Raw genomic sequence first — 15785 nt, 5'->3', positions numbered from 1 at the left:
GAAGAGCCGGTTATGTACGCCGAGGGGTCTGATCTCATCTCGATATAGCCGGTGCAGGAGATCGCACTGACCTGCCCTCTGCCGGTGATCATTACCAATCATACCTTTCAATGTGAGGCACAGGGCAAGCAACCACATATATGTGTGCATCAGTGACAAACAATGGGCATTGAACTGTTTATTTCAAAGTAGCAGTTCAAAGGCCATTGATTCAAGGTAACTTAGTCACCACGATTCCTGTTCAGAGGGCAGGCCTGTGCACGTGGGCGACTCCAGCTACCTAATCCAATAAACTGGGCGGTGCCTGTTGAAATCACAGCACTGGGACTCTGGGCACTTAGGGCTCATTGGGCATGCGTATTTGGGAACATCGTAGCCATTCACCTGCATTAAAGCATGTCAAACATGGACTCTCGGCGGATACAGCGGAGGAAGCAATATACTGCAGTGCGTTCGCATACAGTTTACCTAGTTGAGGTAGGTTGGAGTTCCTACATTGGGCTACGCTGCTATGGTACTGGTAGTACCTAGGTAGATTCATGGTACTATGGTAGGTATTGAGGTCGGATATTCTGACTCGGAAATCCGCCACTTTACCCGACCAGAACAAAGCTACCTATGGTAGGTAGGCCGCCTCCGTCAGAGTTGACAGGAAGACGACTTACCCAGATAAAGGCCAAATTCACTGGAGTACTTGCTCCTCCGCTTCTCTCAATTCCCTTGTTCGTTGCCGATGTGGGTGACAAGTGTGCATATGGTACTCTGCTTCCAAGGTTACCTGGGTAGGCTGGCAGAACTCAAGTACAGGCAAGCTCTGACTAGATCTGATGGCCATTGCCTACACAATAACCGCTAGTGTCCGCATCTGAGCCTGGTGTGCATATTGTCCCATACGGGTCTGCTGATTTGCCGGCAAACTACGGATATCTCATTGCTGGTGTCTACCATACTGTGTAGCAAACAGTTTATGAGTCAATGCCAACGACCTGGGTGTCCATGCAAGAGCCACCACAGGGTCATGCACATGCAGACTAAATATAAATTTAGATATCTCAATTACATACCATACGCCCACCCACAATGAATCTCATGTGCAGGTGCAGGTGCACCACTTCTCTTCCCTTTTCAGGAAAATGCAGAACAGCGTGCCCGGGATATCCGTGGTAATCCAACGAGTTGAGCATGCAGGCGAGGGTCAGACTTGAGCCCTCATCACCATCTACATAGTAGAGGGGAAGACCATTCGATGCGGGAGGGGCATGGGAGGATAGGTCCGTCTCAGGTACTAAAGGGACCTTCTATCCACCTCGAGCCATCCATCAACAATCCATCTGCCCAAAAAGTTCCCTCGGAGTCTTAATTCAAGCCCTCTGAGCTTCAAACGAATCTTCAACGCCATAATGCAAATCATCTCCCTCGCCTCAGCCGGCCTTACCCTCTCCGCCGTGCTCGGAGCAGTAGCCAGCCCTGCCAACCCGCAGGGAAACTCTGTCGACGTCCGCGCCGTCGAGCTCAACTCAGCCCCAATTGCAGCCTTCGCAGCTCGCGCAGCTGAAGCTGACGTCCTTGAGCACGACGAGGACGAAGGTGGGCTGGACGCGCGAGCCGAAAACGCCGCTTTGATTAAGTACAAGGGCGTGAGTTCACACTACCTAAACCAACCCCTGGACATTTCTTGCTAACTTAAACATGGAACGATTAGAAATGCAGCAGGGACAAGAACGAGTGCCGGTTCACGATCAACAAGAAGACGAACTTTGTCAAGTGCTCGAGCAAGTTTGCGAACAAGCGGGTAGGTGGCCACTGCGATGTTCCCGTTGCACCAAGGCGGAATTTGCTAACCATTTTTTCTTTTCTTTCCAGTGCACCCGTAATGGGGCAGACTGCTTTTTCGATTCCTATGACCGGTCTGTTGAGTGTAAATAGGGTTACTCGACCTGGATAAGTGGTAAGGTACCCGCTGTGATGGCCGGACAGTCGGTAGTTGCGAGGGTAACTTTAGCAGCGGTTCCAGTCAACATGGACCGATAGGATAGTGCGACAAATCCAGTATGGAAGATATGGAGTTCTTGTTTCAATGAGAGATAGAATGCTTACGTATTTGTTGTACTTCAAATGGAAGTGGTAAGTTGAAGGACGCTCGCTCACATCCATATGGCGTGGTACTAGATCTAGCATGTCTATGAGTACTTCTTGCTTTATGGCAATGATTGCTTTACGTTCCTGTCGCTGTAGGAATGGAATACAATGGAGCAACCCACTCCTGCGCTATGGATTCTCAATCATCGGTCCCTGCAGAAAATTGTCCGATTACATACATATACGCTGGGCGTAAGTTCGTAAAGTAGCACCCCTTGCGCCCACCCCACGATCCCAAACAAAGCCCTAGGTAGTTGGTCAGACGTATATGTGACGTGCTCTAGATGTAGACATTGCGGCTGAAACTCATGGTACCTGACGACCTGCAGGGATAGACATCCTGGACACCGGTAGTGGTGGGGTTCTAAACTTTGGATATTAGAAAGGCTCAACACTAGTGCGCAGCTGCGTTCAATGCTCTTGACCATGAAATCAATGATTTATAATCGTTACTCGCCAGTCTCCATACCCTCGGGAAGATCACCGGGAAGACGGGAGCGTTGATTTCTTAGTCTCTTAGAAACGGTTGAGTCATTATGGACTTCTCCGAATCGGAGAAGTGGGGATTTCCCCAATTTTCTTATCAGGATTTTTCGCCCCCTATAATTAGGCATCCTTGCCTTACCACCATGATGAAGAATGCATAATGACGAGAGTATATCAAAATGGACCAAATTGTATAGCTAGATGCGTCATCAGCCTAAACAACCCGAAAGCCATAGAAACTTCAGAGGTGATGTACCTATATAAATTTGTAGAGAGTGAGACCTGACGTGCCGATCACGGGCCAGAATCCCCAATTTTTCCTCTTCAACGGAGTCTGGGTCTGCTTCCCCGATTCTCTTCCTCCAAGCTCATCCTGATTTATAAAACGCACTGAGGCCCAACTCCCCAAAATGACCCGGACACGTTCAGTCACCTCACTGTCTCGCTCTCGCCCTCCCTGCCAGCAGGAGCTCGAAGTCCCTTCGACCACGACCACCACCGGTGAACTGATCCCTCCAGCTCGCCCACCATGGCCACCCACTCGAGCGCTTCGAGCTCCACGCAGATCGAGCCCAGCCCGCCTCTCTCCTCCGCCGAATACGACCCGGAGAAGAAACCAACACCACAAGCCGGAGCAACACCCGAAATCACCAGCGACGCCTCCTCCCTCGAAATCGAACACCGCTACCTCGAGCTCGACACGCCCCTCCCCACACCCTGGATAACCGCGCCCCCAGGCCCAGGCCAATCGCCGCCCCCCGACGCCCCCAACCTCGAAAAATACACCTCGCCCTTCCTGTGGCCCAAATGGCGCAAGTCGATGATGACTTGGATTTCATGCGGTGTTACAGCGCTGGCCGGATACTCCGCCGGCGAAATCACACCGGCGTCGGCCGAGCTCACAGCAGACTGGGACATCAGCGCGGTAGTCTACAATCTCGGCATCACGCTCTTCTGCATCGGTTTCGCGCTCGCGCCAATGGTCCTCGCCCCGTTCTCCGAGATCAACGGGCGGCGACCGATTTTCGTTGTGAGCGGGATCGTCTTCGTCGCGTGTATCCTTGCCTGTGGCGGGACGCATCTGTTCAGCGGATTCTTGGTCGCTAGATTCTTCCAGGGCGTGGGCGCGTCGACATTCAGCACGATGGTTGGAGGTGTCATCAGCGATATTTATCATGCGCACGAGCGCAACACGCCCATGGCGCTGTTTGCGGCTGCTGCATTGTTCGGGACCGGTCTTGCGCCGTTGCTTAGCAGTGTTATTGTCTGGCACGTCTCGTGGCGCTGGATCTACTGGTCGCACGCGATTGTATCAAGTGTCTTCGTGCTGATCATCTTCTTCTTCTTCAAGGAGACGCGCGGCAGTGTGATTCTCAGCCGCAAGGCGGGCGCGATTAACAAGTACTACGAGGCGCTTGAGGCCGCGGGGCACTACGGTGTTCTTATGGGCGGGGAGAAGGAATTGCGAAGAATAAGATGGAAGGTCAAGAGCGACGAGCAGCGCCAGAGTCTCGTGCAGATGATCAGTATCTCGGTGTATAGGCCGTTCCATATGCTGGTTACGGAGCCGGTCGTGTTCTTTTTCTCGCTTTGGGTATCGTTTTCCTGGGCAGTCCTGTATCTCCAGTTTGGGTCCATTCCGCTGGTTTTTAAGACGAATCACGGGTTTAATGTTGAGCAGACGGGGGCGGTTTTTACCTGTAAGTCACTTCCCAAATTCCCTTTACCAATCAAAGGCAGACTAACAAGCAAACGTGTAGCAATGTGCGTCGGCGCCCTCATCATAACCGTGATATCAATCTACCAAGAGAAAATCGCCAACCGCTTCAACCTGCTTCCCCCCACCCCCGAAGCCCGGCTGTACTTCGTCGCCTTCGAAGCCGCCCTGATGCCAATCGGCCTCTTCTGGTTCGGGTGGTCCTCATTCTCGCACGTCCACTGGATCGTGCCATCCATTGCAATCGGCGTGTCCACAATGGGGATCTTTTCAGTCTACCTAGCGGTCTTTAATTACCTCGCTGATACATACCACCGGTACGCGAGCTCCGCGATCGCGGCGCAGAGCTGCTGCCGGAATCTGTTGGGTGGTGTATTCCCGCTTGTGACGAACGCCATGTTTAATAACTTGGGTTTCCCGGAGGCGAGTTCGCTTTTGGGGGCGATTGGGGCCGCGCTGTGTCTTGTGCCCTGGGTGTTGGCGTTTTATGGGGAGAGGATTCGGGCGAAGAGTCGGTTGGCGAGTGAGCTTGCTAAGTGAGTAGACTGGTCTACCCGAGGTGCTGGATCGGCTCTTTGCTTGAGTAAGGCAGTTGAAGCATTTGGGCATTGTTGGTTATGGTTATGCATGATTTATGACCATGACTTATGTTTTGCATGCATGACTTCGAGCTTAAGGGTTGATGCATTGCATGAAGAGTCGGATAGACTTGGATGGATTGGTGGTGACGATCCCAATTATATAGAATATAGACTTAATAGAATTGTATATATCTGCATACTTCCTCTCCTCACATAGAGAGCCCCCATGATGCCCATCCTTATACCGGTACTGCATCCCGTCTATAGTGAGCTATTGGCGCTCCGGCGAGTGCTACCTAATGAATAGCTCCAAGCAGCAATAAAGATCACAAAAATTGATAACTATTTTACTGAATCAAACTCGTCCCCCTCTACCTTACCGTCCGACGTGATTTCGGTATGGGGTGGCGTTGCGCTACGCCGCCACTACTGTATCCGATAATGGACCTATGTTGATCCTAGGTGAGTCATTCCCAGCTTCCTTAAGAGCGGCGCTGTGTTCATCTTTGAGACTAGTTTGTGATTCTAATTCCGAACTATGTATAGGGCTGAGATGACGCTGCCGAGTGGAGCGCAGTACGTACAAAGGCCCACTTGTGGCAACCCCTTGCCTCGGCAACAAGACAGCAGTTCTAGCAAAAAAATAATAGTGCAACGTGGTGAGTCATGAGTACGGAGTAGACTATATGGAGTTTCCGCGGTTTTCGAGCTATTATTATACCATTGTTCTCAAGGATAGAGCACTTCTCAACATATCCATCCGCGACATAAGGATAAGTAGGGCAGCGGAAGCCGGCACGGTAGAAATCCGGCATCCGGAACTCGGAAATAAGGACCATATCAGGGGTAGTGCTGCCACTGTGGCAGTGACAGGCAGCCTCATTCAGTTTCAAGCTTCCTGCAAGCCATGCTAAGAAGCCCAAGCCTTGAGCCGCCAAGCCAATAAGATACCCACCAGTCCTCCGTCTCGGAATTGTTTCACGCATCTATTGGTGCGGAGCTTGCTAGCGGATACCCCCATCTCTATCTGACAGTCTAAGCCACGTTGCGACGCCACAGGTGACTCTAATCCTAAAGATCGCTGGAGCCTACGTACTGGTTCCTGGGACGGAACTGGGGTATATAAGGATCGATCCCACGAGATCTTCAACTTAATTCTCACTTCATACAAACTACTCCGTCTATCTCAAAATGGGTCTCTTCTCTCACCACCACCATCACAACGAACGACCTCCTCCCCCGGGACCTCCAGGACCAGGCGGTCCAGGTCCAGGTCCTCATCACGGTCCTGGCCCTCACGGCCCTCCTGGACCTCACCACCACGGTCACCATCACCATCACCACGACCACCACGACCACCACAGACACCACCCCGGCCCTGGCGGTCCCGGCGGCCCTCCCCCACCACCACCAGGCGGCATAAACGGCCCCAACGGGCCCTGGGGCTATGGAAACCCTGCATTCGCGGGACCACGCGGAGACAGACCACCAAGTCCGCGTGGACCGCATGGTCCTCCTCCTGGCCCTGCTCACCATCATCACCACCACGAACGAGGACCTGGCTTTGAACCTGGCCCGCCGCCTCATGAGCGCGGTCCGGGATTTGAGCCGGGCCCGCCTGGACCTCCGGGACCTCCTCCTTATGAACGCGGGCCTGGGTTTGAGCCCGGTCCTCCTGGACCTGGACCTCACGGGCCGGGAGGGTTCGGGCATGGACCTGCAGGTGGACCTGGGGGTCCTGGGCCGCATGGGCATGGGCATGGGCATGGATACGGTCACGGACATCACGGGCCTGGGCCGAGGCCTGGGTGGTGAGCTTCCTGATTTCACTAAACACCTTTGAGAGGAGGACAACTTCCGACAAGAGGGCGCTGCTTAATACGACATCTAAGAGCCCTGCGGGAAATAGGAGGAAGACATGTTATTGGAAGTTTGCATGCATATGGCGCGGGGTTGTTTTGGGCTTTTGATCTTTGAATTGTGATTTGTATATGTACAGCAAGTACCGTGATTTGTTGGTTTCAATCTTTGCGGAATACCCAATTTAACTAGAAATATATATTGCCTGCGGGCATAACTACCAACATGGTTCCATCCTTTCCTATGGTAGAGTACATAACGACTGTTTTTCTGTTGTAGTAAGGGACCTTATGGTTCGATGATATGGAAAGCTCAGGTACCTAACGCCGCTCTGGTCGGCAGAAGCACCGGTGCTAGATTGCTTAGGGTTACTGGCTCGGTCAACATCAAGCTGGAGCCTCCCATCGATGGAATGGATGGTGATATGCCATTACCTAGGTAGGGTACGATATGCTTTAAACCATTCATTGATGGGTTTCATACCTACTATACCTAGTCTTGGTCTGGTCCGATCTCTTTTTACAGTATTTATGAGAGCAGGTATTATAACATCTTTCGGTATCTATGCGTCATCATCGTCATCGTCATTACGATCATCATTATCCTCGTCACTGATTCCATCTAATGCACCACCCAGCCAAACTCCAATCAACACCCACCGTGCACTTTACATACCCCCGACAGCCCAGTCGTACCCTAAGCGTCATAACCATCTACAAAATATACCTAAAACTCGGAATCTCCAAATCCGTCTTATTCGACAACCCCTCGGCCACCTCCTCGCTCTCCGTAAACTGCCCCGGCGGGCCGTAAAGCCGATCCCGGCGCCGATTCTCCCAGCTGTAGTAGACCAGCAGCAGGATGATGAAGAACACGCCGAGGGAGAGGCCGGATACCGCGGCTGTCATGCCGGTCTAGCGTGAGGAATGTTAGCATACCTCGTCAGAAAAGAGGGATAGATAATGAGGGATGGAATGGGTAGGGTTAGTAGGGTTGATATGGGAGGGGGAATAGGTAGGATAGGGTAAGGTACGCACCGGATAATCCGGCTCCTCCCTCTCATAAAAGAACTGCGGGCCCGCAATATTCCCAACACAGTAGCCGATGAACATCATCGCGCTAGTGAGACTTCGTTTCGTGAACCCGGCCACATTCGAACTGATCAGGCTCATGGACAGGGGCATATTGGCCGCGAATGCGGATGTGAGTGCGAGGCCTGCAACGCGCGCTTCGGCGTGCGCATCGTCCAGCTTCCAGACCATTATCATTCCGGACAACCCGGCGCACGTGTTGAAGATCATACACGCGCACCGCGTGTTTTTGAAGTATGTTGCTATTCCGGTGGTCAGGAATATGAAGACGAGTTGGGACGCGCCGGAGGGCATTTGCATTAGCAATGAGCGGACGCGTCCGTAGCCGAAGCCGTTAATTATTATCCCAGAGAACTGCGCATCCCCACACTGTTAGTTCCGCTAAGGCTTGTGGGAGAGTTGAAGGGGAAGAAAGGTGTGGCGTACACTTGTAATCCCCCCATTGCAAAGATTAGTCGAAACGCTGTAGAGGAAAAACAGCCACGTCTGCGGATCCTTAAACGTCAGAAGGGCGTGGTCCCAGCGCCAGCGACCCGTATCATTGACGCCGGTCTTGTTCTTTAGAGTTCGTTGCAGGGCGATCGCGCGCTCGGTCTTGTTGAGGAAGATTGCTTTCTGAGGCTTAGACGGGATTATAAGAAAGATGGGGACTGCGAGGGCGGCGGTTATGGTGCCTAATACTAGGAACAGGAGCTGCCAGTTTGTGATTGTTGTGATGTGCACGTTGCCGATGCCGTAGGCGATTAGGCCGGAAATCAGGTTGGAAATGGCGTTGCCGAGGAACCAGGCCGCTTGTCTTTACCATATGATAGGTATTAGCTATGAGAAGTGTAGATGGATAGGAGGGGGGGGTCAACGTACCGTGCCGGCTGCTCCTCACGCTTATAGAACATGCCAATGACGAGTGCAAAGCCCGGGCCGATAGCTGCTTCGCCGACGCCCAGGAAGAAGCGCACTGTCATTAGGCTTCCGAAGTTATGGGTCGCGGCATGGCACATGAGAACGGCAGCCCAGACAAGGCTGTCAGCAGTTGTCAGTACATCCTTTTCCATAACGCCAAGGTACTATATAAGGGGCAACATACACAGTAACGCCAATGTACTTCCCCAGCGGCAACCGCACCATCAGGTACGAGCTTATCCAGCTCCAGGCAAAATATCCAAAGTAAAAGATCGTCGATGCCCAGGAGTACTCCTGGCCATGGAGGTTGAGGTCTTCGCGCATGTTGAGCAGTGTCGCTTGGCTGAGAGCAATCTTGTCCATGTACTGCATGCAGTAGACGAGGCCCATGATGGGAATGAGGCTAGGATAAATTAGTTTAGATGGGTGTAGGTGGAAGGGAAGGGGAGGGCATACGCGAAGTCCAGCTTCCGGATAACCTTTCGCTCTTCCTCCGGTGTGTAATGCACCTCGAGCATCTCACCGACATCGACATCGCGGACAACAGATGTTTCTGCTTCGGACTTGATGTCTAAACCTCGTGCAGAAGGCGTCCCAGGGGGGCCGGATGATTTCTCCATTGCAAGGGGGGTTGTGAAAATGACTGAGGTGGGACAAAGGAGATCTGTCGGAGAATGCAGGGGAGGGGAAGGGACATGTACAGGCATTTATAACCCAGGCTAGATCAGACAGTGTAATCTTATCTGATGGAATGTCAATCCATGCACCCCCCGCTTCCCCTCCTGATAGTACGAAATATCATCCGATAGCGGCCTCGCTTGGGTTACACTGTTGCATCAGTGGCGGTTGCAGGCTTGGCCCTGAGAATTGAGAGCGCCGATCAATCATCTCTTCCTATCATGTCGCTGGAGTGGCGTGAGACGGCAGAGCTTGGGATAGCTTGCGTTAGGGCTGGCTCGGCATGCTGTTATTCAAGCCATTCTGCAGTGACAGGCCAGCCAAATGCCCATGGGTACGGAGGAATGTCTTATCTCGGGAGTTGTCGCGGCATTAAGTCATCTGGGCAAGTTTAAGTTAGCTTTTTAAGGTTGTTGCTCCTTGGTCGCTCTTGCTATCTGGAGCGGACTGTACGTACGCTATCTTTGTTACTCCAACTCGTATAGCGTACAGTCTTGGAAAGAAAGTACCCCGACTCACGATAAGGACTTGTCTCCAACCTTCGCCTCTCAATGCTAGCCAGAGCCGGATCGGCCCATCGTCCACTATCTTTTGACTCCTTCTCTTCTCCGCACTTATCTCTGTCTCCACGGAGCTGTGCTTATTGGACATCGCCAAACTTAGCCGAGCAGTTGAACTTTATCATCGATGCTGTATAATGGCTTCATCGTGATTGCATTGTCGATGACTCCATATGCTCCACTGGAGTTTGAATTCAATTAAGCAGTCCGTCATGGTCATGTTCTTCCCATCATTGTGGAGAAAGCAGGCATGGACCTCGATTCTTCACAGCGTAAAAGTACCTACGCCGTGGTCACCTCGCTTCTTGTCGAACGCGTTGTCGAGCTGTCAATCCGTCTATATACCGAGTTTGTTGCCGGACTTTTTGCGATCAACGATGATTCGAGCATGTCGCCCTATAAAAACCGCTTCACTACCGGTCTTTGCCAGCAACATCTGCCGTCGTCCTATGTTTGGGTGCCTGATATGCCGCGTTAGATCCCCGTCTAGACGCCTCACCGGTTGACATGATTGCATTGTCTCGCCTCATCGCTCGGGTATCTCTTGAGGAACCATTAGCGAGGCAGGTACTCCGGAATATGTTGTGCGGATCTCTGGAGCTTGCCATGTGGGGGAATGCGGGGGATAAACATACCTACAGAAAGTATCGCTGATGTTATGGAGGTCGATTATTGGGAGAAATCGCTCCATTAGATGCCAACTTCAGCGATTGCCTCACAATGGTTTAGACTTTGACACCGATCAACCTCGATTTCGCTTTGAGGTACAAGTCGATTTCATAAATCAATTTTGAAGCTTTGTGTACACAACTCGCGGCATGACTCAGCAGCTCCGCCTCGGCTCTTTGTTTCCTCTCCGCGGGCAAGCAATCCAACTCTTCCCCTCCCAATCACACACTCCGCCGTCCCTCCACAGTGATCGGCTCAAATCGTCCTCTATCTTGGACCTCTAGGCCGTCCCTACACACATGAACGGCAGTCAACGCATTCCATGACCGGTCGACATGCTCCTCGCTCGAAGAATGGTATCGTGAGCTCCCCGATTCTCCGCGGGAAACCCGGCGCAGTCCTGCTAACCTCCGTTCTTATTTTTAGGATGCAGCACGTGTCGTCGTCGAAAAGTAAAATGCGGGGAAGAGCGACCCATCTGTAGACGATGCTCCGCTTTGGATATCTCCTGCGAATGGGGCGTTGTTGTCCAACGGGGGAGGTCGTATGCCCCCGTCCATATCCAACCGCGACAGACAGCCCCGACGACTCCGGTGACTCCCACTGCGTTTGAACAATCGTTCCTCGAGCCGGATGGTATACCCTTAGACGCTCAGTGTGGCCAGATTCTATGTCCGGAAACCGCATACCCCAGACCATGGCCGCTGGCACCCTTCGCATTCACCCTCCCAACCCCTCTATACCCATCGCTCTCGGAGACCGACATCGCGTGCTCGAACTCGCTGATGCTCTCGGAGCAGGACCGGACATACTTCCAGTACTTCCCGGCGTCGTCGCTGGTGTTCTACTACATCAAGGCATCGCCCTGGAGCTGGTTCAACTATCTGTACCGGGAACCGGCTGCCGCCAGTAAGGTCATCATGCGCATGATCCTCGCGCTGTCTGCGAACGACATGCATCGGAATGGGCTGGTTGTAAGGTCCCCGGGTAGACCGACTGCGGAGGACCATGCGCGCTATCACTACAGCCTGGCCGTGAAGGAATTCCGTCAGCTACTGGAAGCGCGAAAGGGCTCCATCTCGCGGGATGAGCTGGAGATTGTCTTTGCGACTATGTTCTTAATGATATCGTACGAATGGCAGTTTGGACAGTCGGTTCAGGATCTCCAGCTTCATTTGCGCGGGGTGCGTTCGCTGTTGCAAGCGCAGCCTATGCTCTTTGAGGGAAAGGATGTTGACGAGGTGCTCATGTCGATGGATGCCGTCGATTCGGACTCGATGCCCAGGGTATCTTTTATCCCTGAGCAACTTCTCCTTTGGATGATGTATGCTCTAGCCTTCTCTTCCCGGTCTGTGCTGACGAACTAGATATATTGACTCCGGCTGCCAGTCAATGGGCGCAACGGAATCGCTAACCGAATACGTGCTTCAGTCTGGAAATCCATCTATACACCCGGACCGACTCTACCGCTGCGCTCGTCTATGGGGTCGGTGTTTCTGGGGCACCCAGTACCCTGATCAGGAAGTGTCGGATGACATGGAGAACTATCGCGCTCTCGAGCTCCTGCATGCGGGGATGACTCTCCGCTACAAAATCTGGCGAGCTCTATCTGATGATTCTGTCCAAACGAGTCACCAAGCCGAGTTGCTTCGAAAAGAGATCATGGCCACGCGCGAGGTATGTTTTTCTTGCCGTCGAAGGATATGATGATTTAACGTTAACAGCGATTCTCCGACATTTTCTTAACCGCCAAGTTCGCCGGCCCCGCGTCCACGCGCCGCACTCTCAGCACAATCAATATGGCTGTTAGCACCTTTTACGCCCAGGTCTTGTTTCATCGACGGCTTTTATATCCCCCAGGCCCGCCGTCTGCTTTTCACCGCGTCGCCGTCGCTAATATCGTTGAGATCGTGCAAAAGAAATACGCGGCAGATCCACGCCTTCTTCGACGGATTCATTGGCCCCTTCTAATGGCGGTCATTGAAACGGAGGATGTTTCGCAACGGGAATGGCTGCGCGAGAATTTGCTTGCCCTACGCGATTTCCACTCTGAGTACGCTTGGGCTAGCGATCTAGCAGAGGAGATACTGTCTCTGCAGGACGCGAGTCCAGGTAGATACGCGGATGTCGCAACTTTACTGCGTCAGCGTGCATCTGGTTGAACGGAGGTTGCAAACACCTGGATGTAGATCCTGGCTGCGCTAGCTAAGGAACTAACCGGGCTGCTCGCAGCTTCATGCAGGGTAATCACCAGCGCCTCACACTGATAGCCCCTTTCATTCTCACTGGCCAATGCATCCCGATAAGAACGAGCACGAACCCCTGTTGCTGATAAGCCGGGGTCTCCAAACACCCCCATCTACGGGGCATGATATAATCCTGTTACTCCAACTGCAGGCACATCGACACTCGAACCCATTGATAGCACGAACGAGCCCACCATCATACCATACTGCAACCTGTCAAGATGTCAATCCAAGCGGCCTGGGAAGCCTGCGACAAAACCGACACGCTCTTCATCCTCGTCTGCTCCGTCTTTTGCTGGCTCATCATCCCCGCCGTCGGCCTCGCCTACTCCGGCTACTCAACGCGCTTCAATAGTCTTGCCTCATTCTACCCGGGTCTCCTCGCCGTCGCCGTCTGCTCGGTACAATGGTGGATGATCGGTTACTCTTTAGCCTACAGCGAGGGGAACGCGTTCATCGGCGACCTCAGCAAGGCGTTTCACAAGGGCGTCCTGGCCGAACCAGTCGGCACAATCCCTGAAATCCTCTTCTCAGAATTCCAGCTCATCTTCTGCGCGACCGTCTGCGCTATCGCCATCGGCGGCGCCTGCGAGCGTGGCCGTCTCCTCCCTCTTATCCCGTTTATTTTCGTTCGTCCCCTCCTTCCATCCTCGTCTCTATCATGCTAACCAGCGAGTTAGCTCTGGAGCACATTCATCTACGCCCCATTAGCACACATGGTCTGGTCAGAAAACGGCTTCCTCTTCCGCCTCGGCGCCCTCGACTTCGCCGGCGGCACACCAGTGCACATCTGCAGCGGCGCCACCGCAACCGCAATGAGCCTCTACCTCTCCTACCCCATCTTCCGCTCGAAACAATCCACAAAGCGCACACCGCAGCATCTCCGCCTACACAAACCGCACAACACCCTCTGCCAACTCCTCGCACTAATCATAATCTGGAACGCATGGCTCGCCTTCGACGCCGGCACAACGCTAGCCCTGAACTTCAAGAGCGTTATGGCCGCGTGCGTGACGAATCTCTGCGCTGCGTCGGGCGCGCTCACGTGGGCGGGCCTCACGTACGCGGAAACAGGGAAATTCAGTCTGGATAGTACGTTCCTCGGCGCGATTGCGGGGCTCGTTCTTATCACGCCGAGCGCCGGGTTCATTGATCTCAATACGTCCGTTGCGTTTGGGGTGCTCGGTGCGCTTGCAGGTCGACAGGCGCTAAGGATTAAATTCACGAAAGGGGCGGCGTTGCGGAGGTGGGTTGATAACGGGGATACGTTTGCGACGCATTGCCTGGGTGGACTTCTGGGGACGGTTGCGACGGGCCTCTTTGCGCGCCGCGAAGTTGCGGCTTATGATGGGGTTACTGTTATCGCCGGGGGCTGTGTCTTCGATGGCAATTGGCGGCAACTTGGGGTTCAGATTGTCGAGGCGCTGATTGGGTTTACCTGGAGCTTTTGTGGGAGTTATCTGCTTTATGCGGCTGTGGATTGTGTGCCGGGGTTGGAGGTTCTGGCGACGGATGAGTGAGTGCCCTTTTTACTGTTTTGTGGTGGTTGGCTAACGTGTTTGATGTCTAGGGATGTTATTGCGGGCATGGACGCGTCGCAGATGGGCGAGTCCCTACATGAGGCACAGTGGGCCGGTGAAGAGAATTACCACCCGTTCCATTCTGAGATCCAACTTTAACCAACAAAATGCATTGTTGCTTTTGTATCTACAAACATAGCATCAATCCAAGGCCCATCTCATCTCATGTCATGTCAAAATGCCCGCCTAGTTGAAAACAACCGTCTTGTGTCCATTCAGCAGAACCCTCCTCTCAGCAAAATACTTCACCGCCGCCGCAAGAACATTGCTTTCGACGTTACTCCCAGCGTGCGTGAGCTCCTTCGGGCTAAGCGCATGTCCAACCCGCACAACATTCTGCTCGATAATCGGACCCTCGTCAAGATCACTGGTCACGAAATGCGCCGTCGCCCCAACGAGCTTCACACCGCGGTCATACGCCTGGTGGTAGGGCTTCGCGCCCTTGAAACTCGGCAGGAACGAGTGGTGGATGTTGATGATCTTGCCGGACATGGCCTCGCACAGCGTCGGCGACAGAACCTGCATGTACCGCGCCAGCACGACAAGCTCGATATCGTACTCCTTGATGAGTTCCAGAATCCGGGATTCCTGCGCCTGCTTCGTGTCTGCCGTAACGGGGAGGTGCATGAAGGGGATCTTGTATGTTGCGGCGAGGGCCTCGAAATCGGGGTGGTTGGAGACGATGAGCGGGATTTCGATCGCGAGTTGGCCGGTTGATTGTCTGAACAGCAGGTCGTTGAGGCAGTGGCCGATCTTGGAGACCATGATCAGCACGCGGGGTTTGTGTGTCGCTTCGAGCAGGGAGAAGGACATGGAGTGCGTTGTGGCGATGGGCGTGAAGGACTCGCGGAGGGAGGAGAGGGAGGGAGTGCTGGCGCTGGAATCATTGGTCGTTGTGTCGGCGCCGAAATGCATACGCATGAAGAAGCGGTGGCTTGTTGGGTCGCCGTATTGGCTGGAGTCGATGATGTTGAGGTTGTGGCTGACGAGGAAGCCGGTGACCGCGCTGACGATGCCGGGCCGGTCCGGGCAGGAGAGGGTGAGGATGAAGCTCATGTTGAAGGGGTGGGCTAGTTCGGCCTGTGTTGAAGCAATTGAGTTGCTAGGTTGTGGTTAAACAGAGAAGAGGGCCGGTGAGGGGCGTTTTGAGTCACTGTAAAACTGCGGGCATCATTACCGAGTTCGGAGGCTTGAGACATCACGTGTTATTGGCCCGGTTGCGGGTGCCGAGTCAGATTTGGGGGACTGATAAGATAAGCTGGAATGTTCCAGACCGAT

The 15785-nt window shown here is 53.4% G+C and overlaps 7 protein-coding genes across 7 annotated transcripts; 3 read left to right on the top strand and 4 right to left on the bottom strand.

Moving 5' to 3' along the window:
• Positions 1-1400: 1400 nt before the first annotated feature.
• On the top strand, positions 1401-1926 carry BDW74DRAFT_176005 (uncharacterized protein; the record flags this gene model as incomplete). The annotated part of the gene is made up of 3 exons (XM_073728484.1): positions 1401-1637; positions 1703-1792; positions 1864-1926. The coding sequence occupies 3 exons, from the start codon at positions 1401-1403 to the stop codon at positions 1924-1926; spliced, it is 390 nt and encodes a 129-aa protein (XP_073585950.1).
• Positions 1927-2238: 312 nt separating this feature from the next.
• On the bottom strand, positions 2239-2585 carry BDW74DRAFT_148761 (uncharacterized protein). Its single transcript, XM_073723778.1, has one exon. The coding sequence runs from the start codon at positions 2565-2567 to the stop codon at positions 2283-2285; it is 285 nt and encodes a 94-aa protein (XP_073585949.1). The 5' UTR covers positions 2568-2585; the 3' UTR covers positions 2239-2282.
• Positions 2586-2739: 154 nt separating this feature from the next.
• BDW74DRAFT_148760 (uncharacterized protein) lies at positions 2740-5122 on the top strand (the record flags this gene model as incomplete). Its single annotated transcript, XM_073723777.1, has 3 exons — positions 2740-2822; positions 2882-4325; positions 4386-5122. Coding segments are annotated over exons 2-3 (1664 nt in total), but the record flags the coding sequence as incomplete, so codon positions are not given.
• A 945-nt stretch (positions 5123-6067) lies between these two features.
• Positions 6068-7007, bottom strand: BDW74DRAFT_148759 (uncharacterized protein). Its single transcript, XM_073723776.1, has one exon. The coding sequence runs from the start codon at positions 6706-6708 to the stop codon at positions 6082-6084; it is 627 nt and encodes a 208-aa protein (XP_073585947.1). The 5' UTR covers positions 6709-7007; the 3' UTR covers positions 6068-6081.
• Positions 7008-7387: 380 nt separating this feature from the next.
• On the bottom strand, positions 7388-9394 carry BDW74DRAFT_189742 (uncharacterized protein; the record flags this gene model as incomplete). Its single annotated transcript, XM_073732049.1, has 6 exons — positions 7388-7697; positions 7821-8228; positions 8301-8670; positions 8736-8894; positions 8959-9177; positions 9231-9394. The coding sequence occupies 6 exons, from the start codon at positions 9392-9394 to the stop codon at positions 7497-7499; spliced, it is 1521 nt and encodes a 506-aa protein (XP_073585946.1). The 3' UTR covers positions 7388-7496.
• A 1609-nt stretch (positions 9395-11003) lies between these two features.
• BDW74DRAFT_166719 (uncharacterized protein) lies at positions 11004-14606 on the top strand (the record flags this gene model as incomplete). The annotated part of the gene is made up of 7 exons (XM_073726596.1): positions 11004-11037; positions 11108-12005; positions 12049-12358; positions 12406-12675; positions 13149-13556; positions 13608-14443; positions 14498-14606. 7 exons carry the CDS (start codon positions 11004-11006, stop codon positions 14604-14606), a joined length of 2865 nt encoding a protein of 954 aa, XP_073585945.1.
• A 44-nt stretch (positions 14607-14650) lies between these two features.
• BDW74DRAFT_122080 (formyltetrahydrofolate deformylase) lies at positions 14651-15766 on the bottom strand. The gene has a single exon (XM_073722042.1). It carries the CDS (start codon positions 15561-15563, stop codon positions 14694-14696), a length of 870 nt encoding a protein of 289 aa, XP_073585944.1. The 5' UTR covers positions 15564-15766; the 3' UTR covers positions 14651-14693.
• Positions 15767-15785: the final 19 nt, after the last annotated feature.

This window comes from Aspergillus multicolor (assembly GCF_047715735.1).
Source record: "Aspergillus multicolor strain CBS 133.54 unplaced genomic scaffold BDW74scaffold_6, whole genome shotgun sequence".
Taxonomy (NCBI): Eukaryota; Fungi; Ascomycota; class Eurotiomycetes; order Eurotiales; family Aspergillaceae; genus Aspergillus; species Aspergillus multicolor.
The sequence above is the reverse complement of the archived record's forward strand: the minus strand, read 5'-3'. Positions and strand labels throughout refer to the sequence as shown.

Bases quoted from the DNA above. Each gene is read 5' to 3' on its own strand.
- BDW74DRAFT_148761 (XM_073723778.1), bottom strand. From the start codon at position 2,567: ATGGTCAAGAGCATTGAACGCAGCTGCGCACTAGTGTTGAGCCTTTCT.
- BDW74DRAFT_148759 (XM_073723776.1), bottom strand. From the start codon at position 6,708: ATGTCCGTGACCGTATCCATGCCCATGCCCATGCCCATGCGGCCCAGG.
- BDW74DRAFT_122080 (XM_073722042.1), bottom strand. From the start codon at position 15,563: ATGAGCTTCATCCTCACCCTCTCCTGCCCGGACCGGCCCGGCATCGTC.